This window comes from Salmo salar, chromosome ssa06 (assembly GCF_905237065.1).
Source record: "Salmo salar chromosome ssa06, Ssal_v3.1, whole genome shotgun sequence".
Taxonomy (NCBI): domain Eukaryota; kingdom Metazoa; phylum Chordata; class Actinopteri; order Salmoniformes; family Salmonidae; genus Salmo; species Salmo salar.
The window spans coordinates 71,606,222-71,625,474 of NC_059447.1; the positions used below are offsets into that span (position 1 = coordinate 71,606,222).

The 19,253-nt window shown below is 42.7% G+C and overlaps 2 protein-coding genes across 5 annotated transcripts in view; both read left to right on the forward strand.

Annotated features, from left to right (window-relative positions):
* Window positions 1-138: 138 nt before the first annotated feature.
* LOC106607985 (SAM and SH3 domain-containing protein 1) overlaps window positions 139-19,253 on the forward strand; it is a 316,859-nt gene continuing 297,744 nt past the window's right edge. For 2 of the 4 annotated variants that reach the window (XM_045720952.1, XM_045720953.1), the window contains exon 1: window positions 139-1,783. In XM_045720952.1, the coding sequence (XP_045576908.1) occupies window positions 1,277-1,783 (507 nt within the window). In that variant the 5' untranslated portion in view covers window positions 139-1,276. The remainder of the gene's footprint in view (window positions 1,784-19,253) is intronic. The other 2 variants (XM_045720957.1, XM_014205527.2) reach the window with 2 other exon arrangements.
* LOC123743520 (uncharacterized transmembrane protein DDB_G0289901-like) overlaps window positions 4,880-19,253 on the forward strand; it is a 34,693-nt gene continuing 20,319 nt past the window's right edge. Inside the window, 1 exon segment of the mRNA XM_045721259.1 lies at window positions 4,880-4,898. Coding sequence (XP_045577215.1) covers window positions 4,880-4,898 — 19 coding nt within the window.

Here is a 19,253-nt window from a genome sequence, read left to right on the forward strand (position 1 = left end):
AATAAATACGAGGTAAAAACAGTATTTCAGTACCTCAACTGTTAGACAGGGGGTGCTAGTGCGTGATGAAAAACGAGTCCAGGAACATACTGAATGAGAGGGAGAGGGAGCGAAAGAGAAAGAGACACTGAGCGGAGAGAGAAATCACACAGAGTAGGAGAGACACGTGAATCAAACCAGCAACGAGACTGCTCATTTAAACTGTATGACAGGCGGATGGAATGCGCTCGCAGAGCATCTTTCTCTGCCTCTCTTGCGGTTAACTTTGGACTGTGTGGGGACTCGTTGACCGTGCGCGCATGGGTCCCGTGACAGGTTGTAAAGAAGGAATTCCAACACTATTTTTAAAGCCACACGCGGATCTGGGGGCGTGGACCGCTCGAGCACAGACCGTTTGGTTCGAGGAACATTTTAATGTGACTGTTGGATGTGGATTGTCGTACCGCTCTACCGGCTTGGAGTGCCCCGGCATACCCAAAGCATTTGGACACAACACGGTCCGAGCTGTCGCTCTCGTTGGTACGGGATTGCTTTGAGTTTAAATTATATTTTCTGTCAATTTCCCTGTCATTGGAATACGTACATTTTGCTTCGATTGAGGGTTTACAAGAGTGAGGGTGGCGTGGAAGGAATAGGCTACTACAGCGGGAGCAAAGCGTCTCCAAATGGCGCAACGTTGGAACGTTTATGATTACATATAACTAAACCAATTACTGAATACGGTAACACTTTCTAATCCGTCTAAATCTGGAACAATTCTTGGTTTTAAATAATGATTTTTTTCTTTGCCTAAAGTGATTGTTTACCGTGAACCTGGCATGTCAATATGGGCGAGTAACATCGATGGCAAATGACATCGGGGATTTGAGAGCTATCGCTGCATCCACTGAACTCATCTCCGTCTGCAAATATTGGCATGTGTCAAAGAATTTCAGTGTATTTCGTTTCACTGACCTTTTTCACCAGACGGGTTTATTGGATATTATCACAGAATATCGGGAGGCCATATATTCCATATTCCCTATTAAAAATAATAGCATTTTGAACTACGTAGCCTACAGTTTAGGCTATTATTTTTGAGTCATGGATTCTAACATTTGCATTGTCCTTTCTTCGTGTGTTCCTGACATTTAGACTGCATTATTTGCGAAGATACTGCCATTTTCATTTGCGTTTAACAATGAGATTTAAAATCCATTTGGGGAAGTAATTATTGGTGGTGTTCTGTTCTGCACTCTTTACATTAGCCTATTTACTGTAGCTACAACACCCAAACATGACAAGCAGCGGACCTGTCATCGTTTATGAGTGGCTGAAGACCCTCCAGCTCTCTCAGTATGTGGAGTCCTTCGTGGATAACGGCTACGATGATCTGGAAGTTTGCAAACAAATTGGAGACCCCGACCTGGATGCTATCGGTGTCTACATACCGCACCACCGGCAAAGGATCCACGACGCGGTGCAAAGGCTGAAAGACGATGATAAGGAGACTGCGGCGGGGCTGTATTTTACACTTGAGCCGATGCCCCCCGCGCCCGAAATGTGTCCTAGTCACCTGGTGGACCAGTACGAGTCTAAACTCCGGGGGTCCAAGTCTTGGACCGAACCGAATAGTGACCGGGTTGGGAGGAATGGCGGCGCGTATCTGGGCGCGCAGAGGAACCTGACGCTTGGCAACAGGAGGGAGCTGGTAATTTACCCCAAACTGAAGCTGAAGATCATGATTAGGGATAAAGTCATCAGAGATGGAGTCAACCTTGCCAGGCCACCATACTCAAACAAGGTGAGATCATCATCAAGACTATACCTCTCACTGGAAAGCTGTATAACCAATGCATGCCATCATTATAACCTGCCCCATGTCATGCAAAGGATAATCAGTCATCCAAATCATTTTGAATCAGAGAAAGATGCTACTCATGAAATAAATGTTGGGTTGGGTATGCTATATCATAGATATGCATCTCAGATCAAGTGGTTATTGTCTGAGCCATTGCTGGTTGTCAGGCCTCAGGAGAGCCCTGTCTGGCCCTATTGTCCCCTGGGGATGTGTCCTTCTCTGGCCCTATGTTCCCCTGGGGTTGTGTCCTTGTCTGGCCCTATGTTCCCCTGGGGTTGTGTCCTTGTCTGGCCCTATGTTCCCCTGGGGTTGTGTGAGTTAGTGAATGCTGCTATGGTGACGGCTGGCTGCTGTGGATCAATGAGCAGGAAGAGGAGGAGCCTTCAATCATTCTCTGATTTCCTGTAGAGAGAAACACACTTGGATGATTGATTAATTCACACTCACCTGTCTAGTGTTTCTCACCTGTCTGTCCAGCCCTCAGACCCCAGACCTCTCTGAGGAGTTGGATCAACCTGCGTCATCATGCTCATTTTGGCCCAGGCCATTTTAGTTGATGAATGTGTGTCATCATCATTGATTAGCAGCAGTCTAAATTGAGGGTGTCCAGCTGGTTTTCTGCTTGAGCTCATTTGAGGAGGCAGATTGATAGCATCTTTATATCAGATCAGTGGCTTTACATCAGATGCTCAGCCTACTGAGGGCTCACTCAATGACCACTTTGTTAGTACAGAGAGAGAAAGAGAGAGAGACACACACATACACACACACACATACACACAGCTTTTGTCACCATAGCCGTGCAATGCAATGTACATTCAATTTGTTGGGATACGATTAAAAAGATCAGTGTTTTATTCTACAGAGAAAATAGCATTTCAAAGGATTATCTCACGCACATGTTATTTCAAGGGTTTCCATTTGAATTGATCCTTAAATCTTGAAATCTTACAGTGAACATGCAGACTTTATTTGGGATTTCTAAGTGATCAATATTCAAATTGCAGACTCTTAATTTGGGTGTTTTGTCAGCACTTCTGCCTCTTTGTATTCCTAGCATTATCCCTTTTCCTATAAATGGGAATCCCACAGAGATTTGGGATTTTTCCAGGACTATGGCTAACGTCACTTTGAAACAAAGTGTTGTCTCCAGACGGTTAAAGGCTGTAGTTATTTAGAGCCAAAGCTTCGACATTGAGGCTTTGGAGGAGAATGAGCAGTTCAAGGTCTCTCTGTCTGTCTGTCTGTCTGTGTGTGTGTGTGTGTGTGTGTGTGTGTGTGTGTGTGTGTGTGTGTGTGTGTGTGTGTGTGTGTGTGTGTGTGTGTGTGTGTGTGTGCGTGCGTGCGTGCGTGCGTGCGTGCGTGCGTGCGTGCGTGCGTGCGTGCGTGCGTGTATACATACAGTATGTGAGTGTGAAACCCTGCAGTAGAGTGTTGAATGTGATCCAGACCAGTAGTCTTCTCCTCAGGAGCGAGTCAAGTGTGAGGAGCCCTCAGTGATGGAACTGGGACCAGCTGGCCTCTGATTGGTCAGTGCTAGTTTCTTCTCTCTCTGCTCCTGAGACCAGACATGGTAGTCTCAACAAGGCTTACATAGTACATTAAATACAGCATAGATAAGCAAATGGCGATTGTGTAGAAGGGTCAGTGTCTGGTAACTAACTCTATGTTCACACTGCTTCTCTGTTTGTTTTTGTGCTTAATGTGTAGACACAGTACTTCCTCCAGCACTGCTCAGTGATGATGCTCTGAAGTGTCATTGACTGCCACGTCCCTATGAGGCTATAGGACCATAAGCCAACACTTCACTACTAGGGCTCTGCTGGGAGACATTAATACCCATGATCCTTTTCTAGACCACAGGGAGCCTTTGTCTGGGGGGGAGATAGAGAGACACAGACAGAGACAGAGAGAGAAAGAAAGAGAGAGGGGGGTATCATTGCTCAAACACATCTATGATTGCACAGTTCTGTATTTCTCATTGGAGAACAACACTGGCATTATTGATAGTGTTTGGTGTATAATCAACGACAAATGCTTTTGGAAAAGAGTAAAACAAATGAACTGAAATTATATTTTCTTCCTGTGTCGGTGTCTGAGGTTAGAGAGGCCTAATTAGAGTTTAGCTCCTTTGCTTTACTCTGGAGCAGCAGCAGAAAACAGTGATTTGGAGCAACATGGCTCATCCTCTTGCTGTGTTGTGGTGACAGTGTTGCCATTCCAGAGCATGGAGGCTGAGGAGACACAAGGAGAGGGGTACTGTACTCTCTGCATCTACTTTATGCTATCTAGAAGATGTTATATCTGACCATATTGAATCACAGACCCAGTGTAATGCTGTCCCTGAAGCACACAGAGATTTGTGGTCAAAGCATGTCAGTTTCTGCAAATTAAAGTGGAGATGTTGAATTGAGTTGGATTTTAATTTTTTTTTATGTGCCCTGTCTTCAGGTGCCAAAAGGCTTGCAGAAACAGCAGCAGTTAACAGGATAGTGCTCTGCCCTATATTTCCTCTTGATCCAGCCAATCAGATGATCTGGAATGAATGGGAAGGGCAGCTCGTTAAATGTTATGGCTTTGTGACGCTGATTTGAATCTCTACTATTTCAGTTACAAACCGTCCACGATTTGACTGTCCATGAATGTCCGCGTTGTAGGGCGTTAGATAGCAGCCTCTGTCCTGTACACCTCCACAATACTAGTCTTTCCTCTGTATGCCCTGTGTCTGTGGTTAGGAAGTGGAAGCTAAACTCAGGGAGATGCCCCCATTGTTTGACTGCAGGCTGATGGAGCCACGTGTCCATTCACCAGTGTTGTGTTTTGGATTTCCGATTTCCGCCCATGGAATAGCACTGAGGAGACAAGTGGCCTGCATTGTCCTGATGGGATGGTGATGAAACCACTGGGTGTCATGTGGAGAGGATGACTGTACATAGATGGAGGTTTATGCTGCTCAAACAGAAACAGGACTGTAATCAGTGTTTGTTAAGAGGACTGGGCTGCTGATGCTGATCTAAGGTCAGTTTAGCATTTCCCCCAATGTCAGGATTTGTGGAGGGTAAGCTGTTCCTAGATAAGTTCTTATGGCAAATTCACATCACTTGTTCAAAGCCTTAAACTGACCTGAGAGCAGTTGATTCAATCTGGTGGGAGTTTTTATCAAGCTTGCGGCTTAATGCTCCTTACCAATGTGAGACATTCGATTAATACATGGAGTTGTTGAGTCTTTGTGAGGGAAGATGGAAAGGCACTATGGGGTAGTTGATGCTATTATTGGCTTCCTCCCTGAGTGAAAGGACAAGATCGTCAACTCCCTTGCTTCACTCTAACCTTGCGTCCTCTCTTAGTTCTTTGAAAAGCCCAGCTTCCTCGCCTTTCAGGAAATCAGCTTTCTGTTAAAGATCCTCTAGTTGGCATAATGAGAAAATGACTATGGTCCACTCCTGCATTGTGGCTATAGAAACCCCTTAGGCCAGACTGAAGTACAGCCAAGCCGTAGTGTGAAAAAAAGCTTTGTTTATAGGGGTTTAACTTCCTGAATGTTTCAGATAAAATATAGTGGTCATAACAATGTAGTATTCATGTGGTGTAGTATAGTGATAAGTAAAATAATATACATTTCTGTGATACAATTTTATGGTACCTGCATCATCCATAACATTGTTCCCCACTCAAAATAGCATATAACACCAGGTGAATAACTCCTTCCCAAACAAATCAAATGTTATTGGTCACATACACATATTTAGCAGATAATATTGCAGGTGTAGCAAAACGCTTGTGTTCCTAGCTCCAACAGTGCAGTAGTATCTAACAATTCACAACAATATACACAAATCTAAAAGTAAAATAACGGAATTAAAAAATATATAAATAATGTCGGAGTGGCATTGACTAGAATACAGTAGAATACAGTATATACATATGAAATGAGTATAAAACAGTATGTGAACATTATTTAAGATACTAGTGTTCCATTTAAAGTGACCAGTGATTCCATCTCTCTGCTTTCTCACAAAGAAGATGTTATGCTCTGTTTTTACATAATTAAGAGCTTTTTCATTATTGATAAGCCAGGCAGCAGAGTAATTTGGTGAAAGCTTTTCATTTAACCAAGCATCTTCTTTTCTTCATGTTACACCCTGTGGGCTGGCATGCTGCCACAAGACGGGAAAAGGAGACCCTTTAGAACGAAACGGCCCTGGTGTTTGCCAAGGTTTCTGCTGAAAGCCCTGTTTGCTCTCAGCCTTTATTAAGGACCCTTTAAAGGTGTAATCAACAACTGCTCGTAAAAAGGAAGTCATAAAAAGTCAAGGATGGCTGTATGGGCTTGAGTCAGGGAGAGAAAGTAAATTAGCGAGACAGGTAAAGGATAGAGGAGGGGGAAAGAGGGGATGTAGGGTCATAGAGGGATGGACCACACTCATTCCCTTCACACAAAACACACTCAAATTGCTTTACTACCAGTCTCCTTTTATTCTACACTTAAAGGCTGCCAAATATAGCCTGTTCCTAGATCAGTTAGTGCTGTCTTGCCAACTCCTATGGTAATTGTCATGTCAACGACTATAAAAGTTTGCTCTACAGCACCAACAGACTTGGTACCAGGCTATGCGTAATAAACACTAGCACTTGAGAACCTGAACAACATCTGGGTGTGTTGTGTCTAGGCTGTTAGCTAGTTCCCTGATCTTTGACCCCTACTGGGTTTGACCTGCTAGTCAAACACTAGCTGAGATGGGGTGATCCTGATCGGAGTTGACAAGAGGAAACGGACTATCCAGTACAACAGTCCCTCTGGGTCTCAATGGTTCTAGCTCCAGTACACTATCAGAATATAACATTTACATTTTGGGTAATAGGGCCTCCGGACTGTGAGCTCAGTGCTGTAATGAACAGGTAACTGCCAAAATAAAGGAAACACGTGCATAAAGTGTCTTAATAGGGCGTTGGGCCACCACGACCCCTTGAACAGCTTCAACGTACCTTGGCATAGATTCTATAATATATTCTATAAGTGTCTGGAACTCTATTGAAGTGATGCAACACCATTCTGGAACTCTATTGAAGGGATGCAACACCATCCTGGAACTCTATTGAAGTGATGCGACACCATTCTGGAACTCTATTGAAGTGATGCGACACCATCCTGGAACTCTATTGAAGTGATGCGACACCATCCTGGAACTCTATTGAAGTGATGCAACACCATCCTGGAACTCTATTGAAGTGATGCAACACCATCCTGGAACTCTATTGAAGTGATGCGACACCATCCTGGAACTCTATTGAAGGGATGCGACACCATTCTGGAACTCTATTGAAGTGATGCAACACCATCCTGGAACTCTATTGAAGTGATGCAACACCATCCTGGAACTCTATTGAAGTGATGCAACACCATCCTGGAACTCTATTGAAGGGATGCGACACCATTCTGGAACTCTATTGAAGTGATGCGACACCATTCTGGAACTCTATTGAAGTGATGCGACACCATTCTGGAACTCTATTGAAGGGATGCGACACCATTCTGGAACTCTATTGAAGTGATGCGACACTATTCTGGAACTCTATTGAAGGGATGCGACACCATTCTGGAACTCTATTGAAGGGATGCGACACCATTCTTCCATAATTTGGTGTTTTGTTGATGGTGGTGGAAAACGTATGTCTCAGGCGTCACTCCCGAAGTGTTCAATTGGGTTGAGATCTGGTGGCACACAGACACACAGACACACACACACACAGACAGAGACGCACCCTTTAAACCCTCTATGCTCCTTTGAGACCCCTCTCAAAGTCACTGAGATCTCTTCTTCTAGCTATGGTAGCAAAATACTGGGCATTTTTATACATGACCCTAATATTGATGGGATGTTAATTGCTTAATTAACTCAGGAACCACACCTGTGTTGAAGCAATTTCTTTCAATATACTTTGTATCCCTCATTTAATCAAGTGTTTCCATTATTTTGGCAGTTACCTGTATGTGAGGCTCCTGAGCTCTTCCACAGCTGTCAAAAGAAATCAGATATATATACACCCTCAGTCTTGTGAAGTTTTCTGGAAATTAAAGGAATAGCCTGCTACATATTTTCTCCATAGAGAATGGTGTGTGTCATTGTTTTATCAGAGCACCACAGAACATTTTAATGGCTGGCTTTCTGTCCAGTCGGGCCCACAGAGAGAGACAGACATGACCACCCTTCTCCAGGGAACAAGTGAAAATGTGGGAAAAGCAGTGTAACACTGTATGTGCAGCTGGCCTTCTCATTTCACTGGGACGTTTTCCTACTGTGCTCTTTGTTTCTCACATAACCGAGTGGCTTTTAAGCAGCTTTAGTCATACTTGAAAACTTTCTTATGTGAGGCTGTGGGCGTAAGTAGACTATTCAAATTACCCAGAAACACAGTTGAAATGCTTCAAATACTCTAATGAATACTTTTCATAACATTTACAGTTATAATGATAATTGATAATTTTTTAGAAATCTATCACGGCATATATGTTGTAAAGTTTTAGCCACAGTATACACTCAGCTTCTTAGTCTAATTCTATACTGGCATGATATAGGTCCATCATATGGCACATCCATATCACTTACAGAGCTATGCATAGTCATGGCAACACCTTTAAATAAAGCGTCCAGGCTATGTTGTTGCCGGTCACTGCAGCCATGACTATTTCCACTGTAGAAGAGGTCCTGATGACACATGAATGACAGATATATTATCAGATATATCAGATATGTTATCAGATAAATTATCAGATATATTATCTATAAAGAAATTACAACAGATTATGTATAGAAATGTATCATTCAGATACTGTTACAGATATGTTCTCGGATAAGTTAGCGTCAGATAAATGACTAAAATGTAAAATGTAAATGTAAATATGTTATCAGATATGTTGTCAGATATACTATCAGATATGTTATCAGATATATTAACAGATATATTATCAGATATGTCATCAGATATATTATCAGATATATTAACAGATATGTTAACAGATATGTTATCAGATATGTTATCAGATATATTATCAGATATGTCATCAGATATATTAACAGATATGTTAACAGATATGTTATCAGATATGTTATCAGATATATTATCAGATATATTAACAGATATGTTAACAGATATGTTATCAGATATGTTATCAGATATGTTATCAGATATGTTGTCAGATATACTATCAGATATATTAACAGATATGTTATCAGATATATTATCAGATATATTAACAGATATGTTATCAGATAAGTCATCAGATATATTATCAGATATGTTATCAGATATGTTATCAGATATGTTGTCAGATATATTATCAGATATGTTATCAGATATATTATCAGATATGTTATCAGATATGTTATCAGATATGTTATCAGATGTTATCAGATATGTCATCAGATATATTATCAGATATGTCATCAGATATATTATCAGATATGTTATCAGATGTTATCAGATATGTCATCAGATATATTATCAGATATGTCATCAGATATATTATCAGATATGTCATCAGATATATTATCAGATATGTCATCAGATATATTATCAGATATGTCATCAGATATATTATCAGATATATTAACAGATATGTTAACAGATATGTTATCAGATATGTTATCAGATATGTTATCAGATATATTATCAGATATGTCATCAGATATATTATCAGATAAATTAACAGATATGTTAACAGATATATTATCAGATATGTCATCAGATATATTATCAGATATGTCATCAGATATATTATCAGATATATTAACAGATATGTTAACAGATATGTTATCAGATATGTTATCAGATATGTTATCAGATATATTATCAGATATGTCATCAGATATATTATCAGATAAATTAACAGATATGTTAACAGATATATTATCAGATATGTCATCAGATATATTATCAGATATGTCATCAGATATATTATCAGATATGTTATCAGATGTTATCAGATATGTCATCAGATATATTATCAGATATGTTATCAGATATGTTATCAGATATGTTATCAGATATGTCATCAGATATATTATCAGATATGTTATCAGATATGTTATCAGATATATTATCAGATATGTCATCAGATATATTATCAGATATGTCATCAGATATATTATCAGATAAATTAACAGATATGTTAACAGATATATTATCAGATATGTCATCAGATATATTATCAGATATGTTATCAGATATGTCATCAGATATGTTATCAGATATGTCATCAGATATATTATCAGATATGTCATCAGATATGTTATCAGATATGTTATCAGATATGTCATCAGATATGTTATCAGATATGTTATCAGATGTTATCAGATATGTCATCAGATATATTATCAGATATATTATCAGATATGTTATCAGATATGTCATCAGATATGTTATCAGAGCTATTCTGGTATTACAGGGATGACTGCGTCAGCCTTCAGGCACACACTGGCTGTCTGCATGAACATACTGCATCATGATCTGGGGAAGTTCATGGTCAATATCAATGTTATGTATCTAGAAAACTATACTGCGCTCTCTAACTTTGTCAAGGTTTCACTAATTAGTTGAAATACATACTGTACGTTCACACTAAGCATGTGTGTTTATACACTCAGCACTGAATTGATGAACTGGTTTAGGTTTACTTAATCTCTGTACAGTATAAATAGGCCTACATTGAAAGGTCAGGTTTAGGTTTACTTAATCTCTGTACAGTATAAATAGGCCTACATTGAAAGGTCAGGGAGTCATGGAGCTGTTTAAATATTATAATCCAGGATTTCCATAATGGTGGTTATTTTTCTCTTTCAGGCAGTGGGTGGAAAATACCTGAAAGGGGATTAACAGATTGGATCAATCCATGTAGAGCCTAAATTGTGAGGTGAAAAAGCCTATATGCTACTGTCCCCAGGTGTTTCTATCAAGGCCTGTGGATTGTAAGAGAGAGGGGGGGGGGTAGAGAACGTGAGAGAGGGAGAATCTTTGCTCAAAGGCAGCCATAAACATGTATTTATTGTGCACATTTCTTCAACACTTCGGACTCGGCTCCAGTGTCAAATTCAATAGATAATAATAATTCATCATTTGGTCTGTGCTTATATTTGTCCTATTTCATCTGTACAAGTGTGTATTATACTAATGTGTGAATTGGACATACGTTTTTTGCTATCCAGCTAGGTTTATGTCCAGAGGTTGGATAGCGGCAGATTTATTCAGTTAGCGTTGCTGAATATGAATCATAAGGGGTTCTTGATATTTACAGTGTTACAGCTACAAGTACAACACCATAATGAATCAATCCTGTTCTGCAACATGGACAGCAAAGCAAATGAAGCAATCAAGTGCCCCTGTAGGATAGAGAGTGACAAGAGAGCAGGCTCCAGCATCTGTGTGTGTCAGGAACCAGATTGCACACATCCCCATTGCGTGTAGATCACAGTCGGGTTGTTTAAAGAAGGGATCACTATACCAACCTATTCTGTAGACAATGATTGGAGCTCACAGGAAATCACTTTGTGTGCAATCAAAACAGAGAATCATTTGTGGTTGTAGCCCATAGAGTTGGCCTTTGTTGTATCTTCTTATATTAGCATGTGTGTGACCTATTGTGTCTCCCTCCCACTATGCACGCCACCAGTCAGGGGTCATGCACCGGGGTGCCTGTGAAGGCAGGGGTTGCCATAGAAACAGATTGTGGGTATTTAAAGATTAGTTACCTTGTTTGTCCTGCTGCATGTAGTCTGGGATTGGTGGTATTAGGAGGTTAAGTGGCAGAGTACAGGTTGGGATTATTGCATTTTATTGCATAATTCTGGCAAAGATGCAATAACTCCAGTATTTTTCCTGCATTGCTTGTTCACCATCTTATTTTTAGATAGGGAGACTATTTGTTTTCAGCTATTTTATTTCCATGACTGCTTTTTTATTTCCAGACATATGGTGAGCAATATGTTAAGAACATCTAATCGCAATAAAATCCCAGTATTGAATCACAATACCTATAGACTTGTGAAAATTGCAAAATGTATCGTATCGGCACCTAAGTATTGTGATAATATTGTATCATGAGGTCCCTGGCAATTCCCAGCCCTAGCTAGTCCTGATAATGTGTTCTTTTAGAGGGCTTATTCTTTGAAAATTGCAATGTAGTTTTTAAATGACTCCAACCTTTAGGGTCAAATGTCTTCAGAGGTCAATCCTATACGTTTTTACTGCATACCTATAAAATATCAACCCTCTTTTTCATAGTCACGACTCTGCTTTTATAAAAGGTGGCAGAGCACTTTCTCCAGTGTGTTTTCCCAGCCCTAGCCCCTGTCTCCCCAGTCCCCACGGTCTCTGTGTCAAATGGATAGCGTAATGCCTTCTCTATGAAGATAGTGTTAAACAGGGGGAGTGAGGGATGAGGGCGCTCCCTCCAGAGCATGGGTCCAGGCTGCAGCATCATTAATCAGCAGCTATAAAGCAACAGACAGGATATGATGTCAGGTGACCTTTCCCTGGTCCCTGGGAGGATGCCATGGTGTGTTCAGGTACACTAGTTACAGTGTCGCCCTGCACCAAATGTCGACCTGCACCAAATGTCGACTTGCACCGAATGTCGCCCTGCACCAAGTTTCGCCCTGCACTGAATGTCGCCCTGCACCGAATGTTGACCTGCACCGAATGTCGTCCTGCACCGAGTTTCATCCTGCACCGAATGTCGACCTGCACCGAGTTTCGCCCTGCACTGAATGTTGCCCTGCACCGAATGTGACCTGCACCAAATGTCGCCCTGCACCGAGTTTCGCCCTGCACTGAATGTCGATCTGCATCGAATGTCGACCTGCTGTTCGTTCGCGCGGTGTGTTTTAGGGACCAGCCGTGGGTGGTCTTTTACGACATTTTCCCGCTCTTCCACATCGCTTTTCAAATTACAGCTGGCACTCTGTTCAGAGGTGCTAAGTACTCGAGAACTTAAGACCACCAACAGCAGTCACACTATTACCCTGTCCTCGTTAAGACACATCTAAGACAGCATGAGTCATTTAACAGAATGATGAGAGGAGTAGGCCTAACCCGCACACCTATCAACTTGTATGTCAGAATGGTCCCATGGGCCACAGGGCAAGACTGTGAGAGATAGTGAGAAAGAGAGAGAGGGGGGAGTGTGATTATCCTGTCTGAAGGTAATATAAGGGTCGGGGTAAGGAAGGTAAGGAACGAACACTGCTCCGCCAGAGAACCCACCCCATCTCCCCCTCCCACTCTCTCCTCTCTAATTGGTCCATTTCCAATGCATCAGTGTAGGGCTGTGCAGAGGCTTTGATCATGGGGACCACACGGGTGTTGATGTGTCTCTGTACCTGGCTGAGGGGCTTTGTAGTGGCTGTGCCTGGCAGGGTTGTAATACACCACACAGTGTCTGTCTGTGACTCTACATACCTGGCTGGATCCAGACCTTCATTAGCCTAAACAACCAGTTAGTACACTCTTCTGATTCACTCAAACACACACAAGCATGAGATTATCGCACATCGTGTTTTTATATAATTATAAACGGTGTGGTTTGAGCCCTGAATGCTGATTGGCTGACAGCCGTGGTGTATTAGACCGTATACCATGGGTATGACAAAGCATGTATTTTTACTGCTCTAATTATGTGAGTAACCTGTTTATAATAGCAGTAATGCACCTCGGAGGTTTGTGGTATATGGCCAATATACCACGGCTAAGGGCTGTATCCAGGCACTCCGCGTTGCATCGTGCATAAGAACAGCCCTTAGCCGTGGTATATTGGCCATATACCACACCCTCCCGTGCCTTATTGCTTAAATAGACCACAGTCATTTTATGATTATGACTCTGACTCTGGCCTGTGTTTTGTGGTTTGCCACCTCTGATACTGTAAGCATTAATCAAACATTTATGGGCTTGTCTGGAAGAGTAAATGCTGGTGTGTGTGTGCACGTGCATGTGTGGCTGTGTGCATGTGTTCATGTGTGTGTGTGCATGTATATGCGTATGTGTGTATAGCACGCTGCACAGCATGCTACGCCACAGAGAGGATGCTAATTATGGAAAGTGCATAACAGGTGCCAGTTTAATGTATGCTGCGGAGGCACTTTACCTCTGAGGCTCCCTGATAGTAATAGCCAATTAGGCTTGTATCAGCACTGATAGATCATGTACCCTAGTTAACTGATGTAATATGCAACCCTTTGATTTGCCTCTTTGGATTTTTGTTAACAGTTCATTGTCAAATGGATTGAGCCATTGGGGATGGAGAGAGAGATAGATGCAGATGTATATGTTATGATGGTGAGCTAGCTCATCAGGCTTATGCTGTGTGGCTATGATCGGAGAGTCTGGGGGTTAACCAATCAGGGGCCATCATTAGCAGTGCCAGTCAGGGCATGCTCAGTATGGAAGGTCAGAGTTCACTTGACTAATTATTTCTGTGTGCTCTCTCTAAATGTCAGGGTTCATTGTTAAATTCATTAAATAGGCCTACTAATTGCCCACTACTGTGTTTCATGGAAAGTGGAGGCAGCTAAGGCTCAATTGGGTTAACACGGTGGCCTAGAGCCAGGAAATCAGATTTTAGGCTTTTAAATCCATGGAGTCTTCTGTCCAAATGGCTGTCCTACTGTTACTCGTTATCAGTAGCGAGGTCATTATTATGCTACGTCAATGCTAAATGGTTGACCTGCTGGAGCAGAGGTATTCAACTCTTACCCTACGAGGTCCGGCGCCTGCTGGTTCTCTGTTCTACCTGATAATGAAATGCACCCACCTGGGGTCCCAGGTCTAAATCAGTCCAGATTAGAGGGGAACAATAGAACAACGCATTGGAACTGGCGTCGAGGTCCAGAGTTGAGCTGGAGGGTGCTAGAGGCTTGAAGGATGCTCACGTACTCCTGTGGCTATGTGAGGTCACTGTGTGTTAATGGTGGAGATTGATGCAGTCTGAGCTGCCAGGGTTGAACCACAGAACCACCATTTTGTGTCAGCAGATCTTTGTTGAAGGACGGCGCCAAACCAACCCTTGTTTATTTTAATAGCTGTTGGGATTTGTTCTAAGGGGAGGAATTTCCTGAAGCTTAATGTGGAAATGTGTGGAAGGCTCCTTCTCTCCTTCTCCTCTGATTCCAAGGCTCTTTTGTGACAAACTGGGTTGGCCCTCCAGGCTTTGTCTCAGTTAGTTAGCTATAGCTCCAGCTCCACCCTCACTTTAGTCTTGGAGTTCTAGTTCCATACCAGGCCAATGGAGGAGAGAGTTGTTTCTTGGCCTGTGTTGACTCTGTGTGTAAACCTACTCATCAGAAAGCATGTCTTAATTAAAGCTGGCCTTGTTTGACATTCATGATTGTCCCCCTTTACGTAACCGTAGTGACGGCTTTTGAAATGTTTTCCCCCCATTCAAAGAGGATTACGCAAAAATTATTATTTGTTTTGACGCAGGGGTTTTCGAAAATAAATTCAGATTTTTTTGTTTAACTGGATTTGTTCCCTTGACTACATTACAAGACTGGGAGAGACAGCTGAGTCTGCTGTTGTTTGTTTGTTTATATTGAGGGCGGTGTCTGCTGCCAAGATGGACTAAGTAACTCTGATAATCTTTAATTAACGTGTGGTGGTCAGTCTGGTCACAGCCTTGTGGTGACAGCCAGGAAAATGATCTCTTATTCTGTTAATCACGGGCGAAGTAACACGCACGCACATACACACACAGACAGACACACAAACGCATGCATGCACGCACGCAGGCAGGCAGCACACAGAATAAATGCTCCTACCGTTGCCATGCATGCCCATGTTATATTTACATGTACGACAGTCTGTGTCTGCCTCTTCAAGGTTGTGTTTGCGTGTCTTAAATGTGAGAAATTTATTCAATTACATTGTCAACCAACCTATGCTTCATAGCTTTAGACACTGAATCATTGATTGAGGTGCATTATGTCATGGGAGAAGTGATGAAGAGGAGGTATGATAGTGAGCAGATTAAACAAGATCATCTTACTATATAGATAGAGTCCAGTGGCAGCTCATGAAAGATTGAGATGGGTGGAAGAATGTCGCTCTACTCATCATTATATACTGCTCAAAAAAATAAAGGGAACACTAAAATAACACATCCTAGATCTGAATGAATGAAATAATCTTATTAAATACTTTTTTCTTTACATAGTTGAATGTGCTGACAACAAAATCACACAAAAATAATCAATGGAAATCCAATTTATCAACCCATGGAGGTCTGGATTTGGAGTCACACTCAAAATTAAAGTGGAAAACTACACTACAGGCTGATCCAACTTTGATGTAATGTCCTTAAAACAAGTCAAAATGAGGCTCAGTAGTGTGTGTGTGGCCTCCACGTGCCTGTATGACCTCCCTACAACGCCTGGGCATGCTCCTGATGAGGTGGCGGATGGTCTCCTGAGGGATCTCCTCCCAGACCTGGACTAAAGCATCCGCCAACTCCTGGACAGTCTGTGGTGCAACGTGGCGTTGGTGGATGGAGCGAGACATGATGTCCCAGATGTGCTCAATTGGATTCAGGTCTGGGGAACGGGCGGGCCAGTCCATAGCATCAATGCCTTCCTCTTGCAGGAAGTGCTGACACACTCCAGCCACATGAGGTCTAGCATTGTCTTGCATTAGGAGGAACCCAGGGCCAACCGCACCAGCATATGGTCTCACAAGGGGTCTGAGGATCTCATCTCGGTACCTAATGGCAGTCAGGCTACCTCTGGCTGACCCACCGCCAAACCGGTCATGCTGGAGGATGTTGCAGGCAGCAGAACGTTCTCCACGGCGTCTCCAGACTCTGTCACGTCTGTCACATGTGCTCAGTGTGAACCTGCTTTCATCTGTGAAGAGCACAGGGCGCCAGTGGCGAATTTGCCAATCTTGGTGTTCTCTGGCAAATGCCAAACGTCCTGCACGGTGTTGGGCTGTAAGCACAACCCCCACCTGTGGACGGCGGGCCCTCATACCACCCTCATGGAGTCTGTTTCTGACCGTTTGAGCAGACACATGCACATTTGTGGCCTGCTGGAGGTCATTTTGCAGGGCTCTGGCAGTGCTCCTCCTTGCACAAAGCGGAGGTAGCGGTCCTGCTGCTGGGTTGTTTCCCTCCTACGGCCTCCTCCACGTCTCCTGATGTACTGGCCTGTCTCCTGGTAGCGCCTCCATGCTCTGGACACTACGCTGACAGACACAGCAAACCTTCTTGCCACAGCTCGCATTGATGTGCCATCCTGGATGAGCTGCACTACCTGAGCCACTTGTGTGGGTTGTAGACTCCGTCTCATGCTACCATTAGAGTGAAAGCACCACCAGCATTCAAAAGTGACCAAAACATCAGCCAGGAAGCACAGGAACTGAGAAGTGGTCAGTGGTCACCACCTGCAGAACCACTCCTTTATTGGGGGTGTCTTGCTAATTGCCTATAATTTCCACCTGTTGTCTATTCCATTTGCACAACAGCATGTGAAATTTATTGTCAGTCAGTGTTGCTTCCTAAGTGGACAGTTTGATTTCACAGAAGTGTGATTGACTTGGAGTTACATTGTGTTGTTTAAGTGTTCCCTTTATTTTTTTGAGCAGTGTATATTGGTTACTGACTAAACAGAATGTTGGGGTTTACAACATTTCCTCAAATTCAAAATACCTGTTTAATTAGAAAATAGTGACCAGAAAAAAAGCTTTTTTTATGTAACTTTCAACAACAAAAAAAGAGTCAGAACAAGAATAAAAGCTTCTCTGATCCCTTTTTTTTCTTTCATTGATGGGTTGAAATCCCTCTATGCAAAAATACATTAGGTTAATATGGAAACAAACGTCTGTCATATGGCCTTTCCCTGCTGCACAGTGCTGTAAATATAATCCTTTGTCACACCATGGAGGCTTAAGGAAGTGTCCTCCCTCCTGTCCTGTATGGTCGGTCAGACTCTGAGGCTAGATGAGAACAGGCTGTCACTCCCAGAACAATAGACTGTTAGGCTGCTCCTCCCAAATCCCCCACAGTTCCACTCTCTGTCCAATCCATTTATGGAACAATCGCATGCGATAGAGGGGCCACATGCCCCCCTTACAGCACCTAAACACTCACCCCAACCTGAACCACCCCACCCTCTCTCTCACAGTGGCCAAAGCCACAGTCCCAGACTAGAGGCCAGCTCAGCTCAGGAAACACCTGCTGGCACCAGTACTGACGCTGAGGAGGGCTATAGAATCGACCTGAGAGACACACAGAGAGAGAGAGAGAGAGAGAGAGAGAGAGTGCAGGCAGATAGCTGAAGCGGGCTGTGTTTGTGAAGTACAGTATAATGTTGCTGGGAGCATGTTAAAGGGCTTGTGTGATTATGCATGAGGCTTCATTGTCATGCAGGAATCCCACTGCTCAGCGTATGTCTATTATTATGTAAAGCATGCATTCATATTTGCAATCTACAGATTCCACAGATTTTGTGTGAATGGGCTCAACTCTGTAGGAGGGGAGAGGAGCACATGCCTGTCAACACATTGACACTACTTCCTCCCCTGTCCTCCCAGCCTGGTCTCATAGACTAGACGTAGCATTGTACATGAAAATCCAGGACACTCAAATAAGTATATGTTACGTTTGGTATAGTTACATAAGACAGATGGTTGCTTAAGGCAAAAATGAAAGTAGGGTGGTTGGTCGGGGTGGATGGGTAGCCATATAACACGAACGTCGAGCAACCCAAAGGTTGCGAATTCGAATCTCATCACGGAAAACTTTAACATTTTAGCTAATTAGCAACTTTGCAACTACTTAGTACTTTTTAACTACTTTGCATGTTAGCTAACGCTTCCCCTAACCCTAACCTTAACCATTTAACCTAACTCCTAAACTTAACCCTTAACTTAACCCCTATCCCCTAGCCTAGCTAACGTTAGCCAGCTAGCTAATGTTTGCCACCTAGCTAGAATTCGTAACATATCATTTTGCATTTTGCAAATTCGTAACATATTATAGGCTGTAGTCCCCACCTACTTTAAGGAGACTACCATCATCCCAGTGGTCAAGAAAAACAAGGTGACATGCCCAAATGACTATCTCCCCGGTCTCACTCACCTCATCATGAAGTGCTTCGAGAGGATGGCCCACATAAAGGCTAGCATGCCAGGCAGGCACACTGGACCCAATGCAATTTGCCTACCGTTCCAACAGATCCACGGAAGATGCCATTTCCATCGCTGTTTCCACAGCCGTAACACATCTGGTCAAGAAGAACACCTATGTGACAATGCTGTCCGTTAACTACACTTCAGCATTCAACACTATTGTTCCCTCCAAGTTCAACACCATGCTCAGAACCTTGGGTCTGGACACCACACTCTGCAACTGGATCCTGGACCCTGAGGG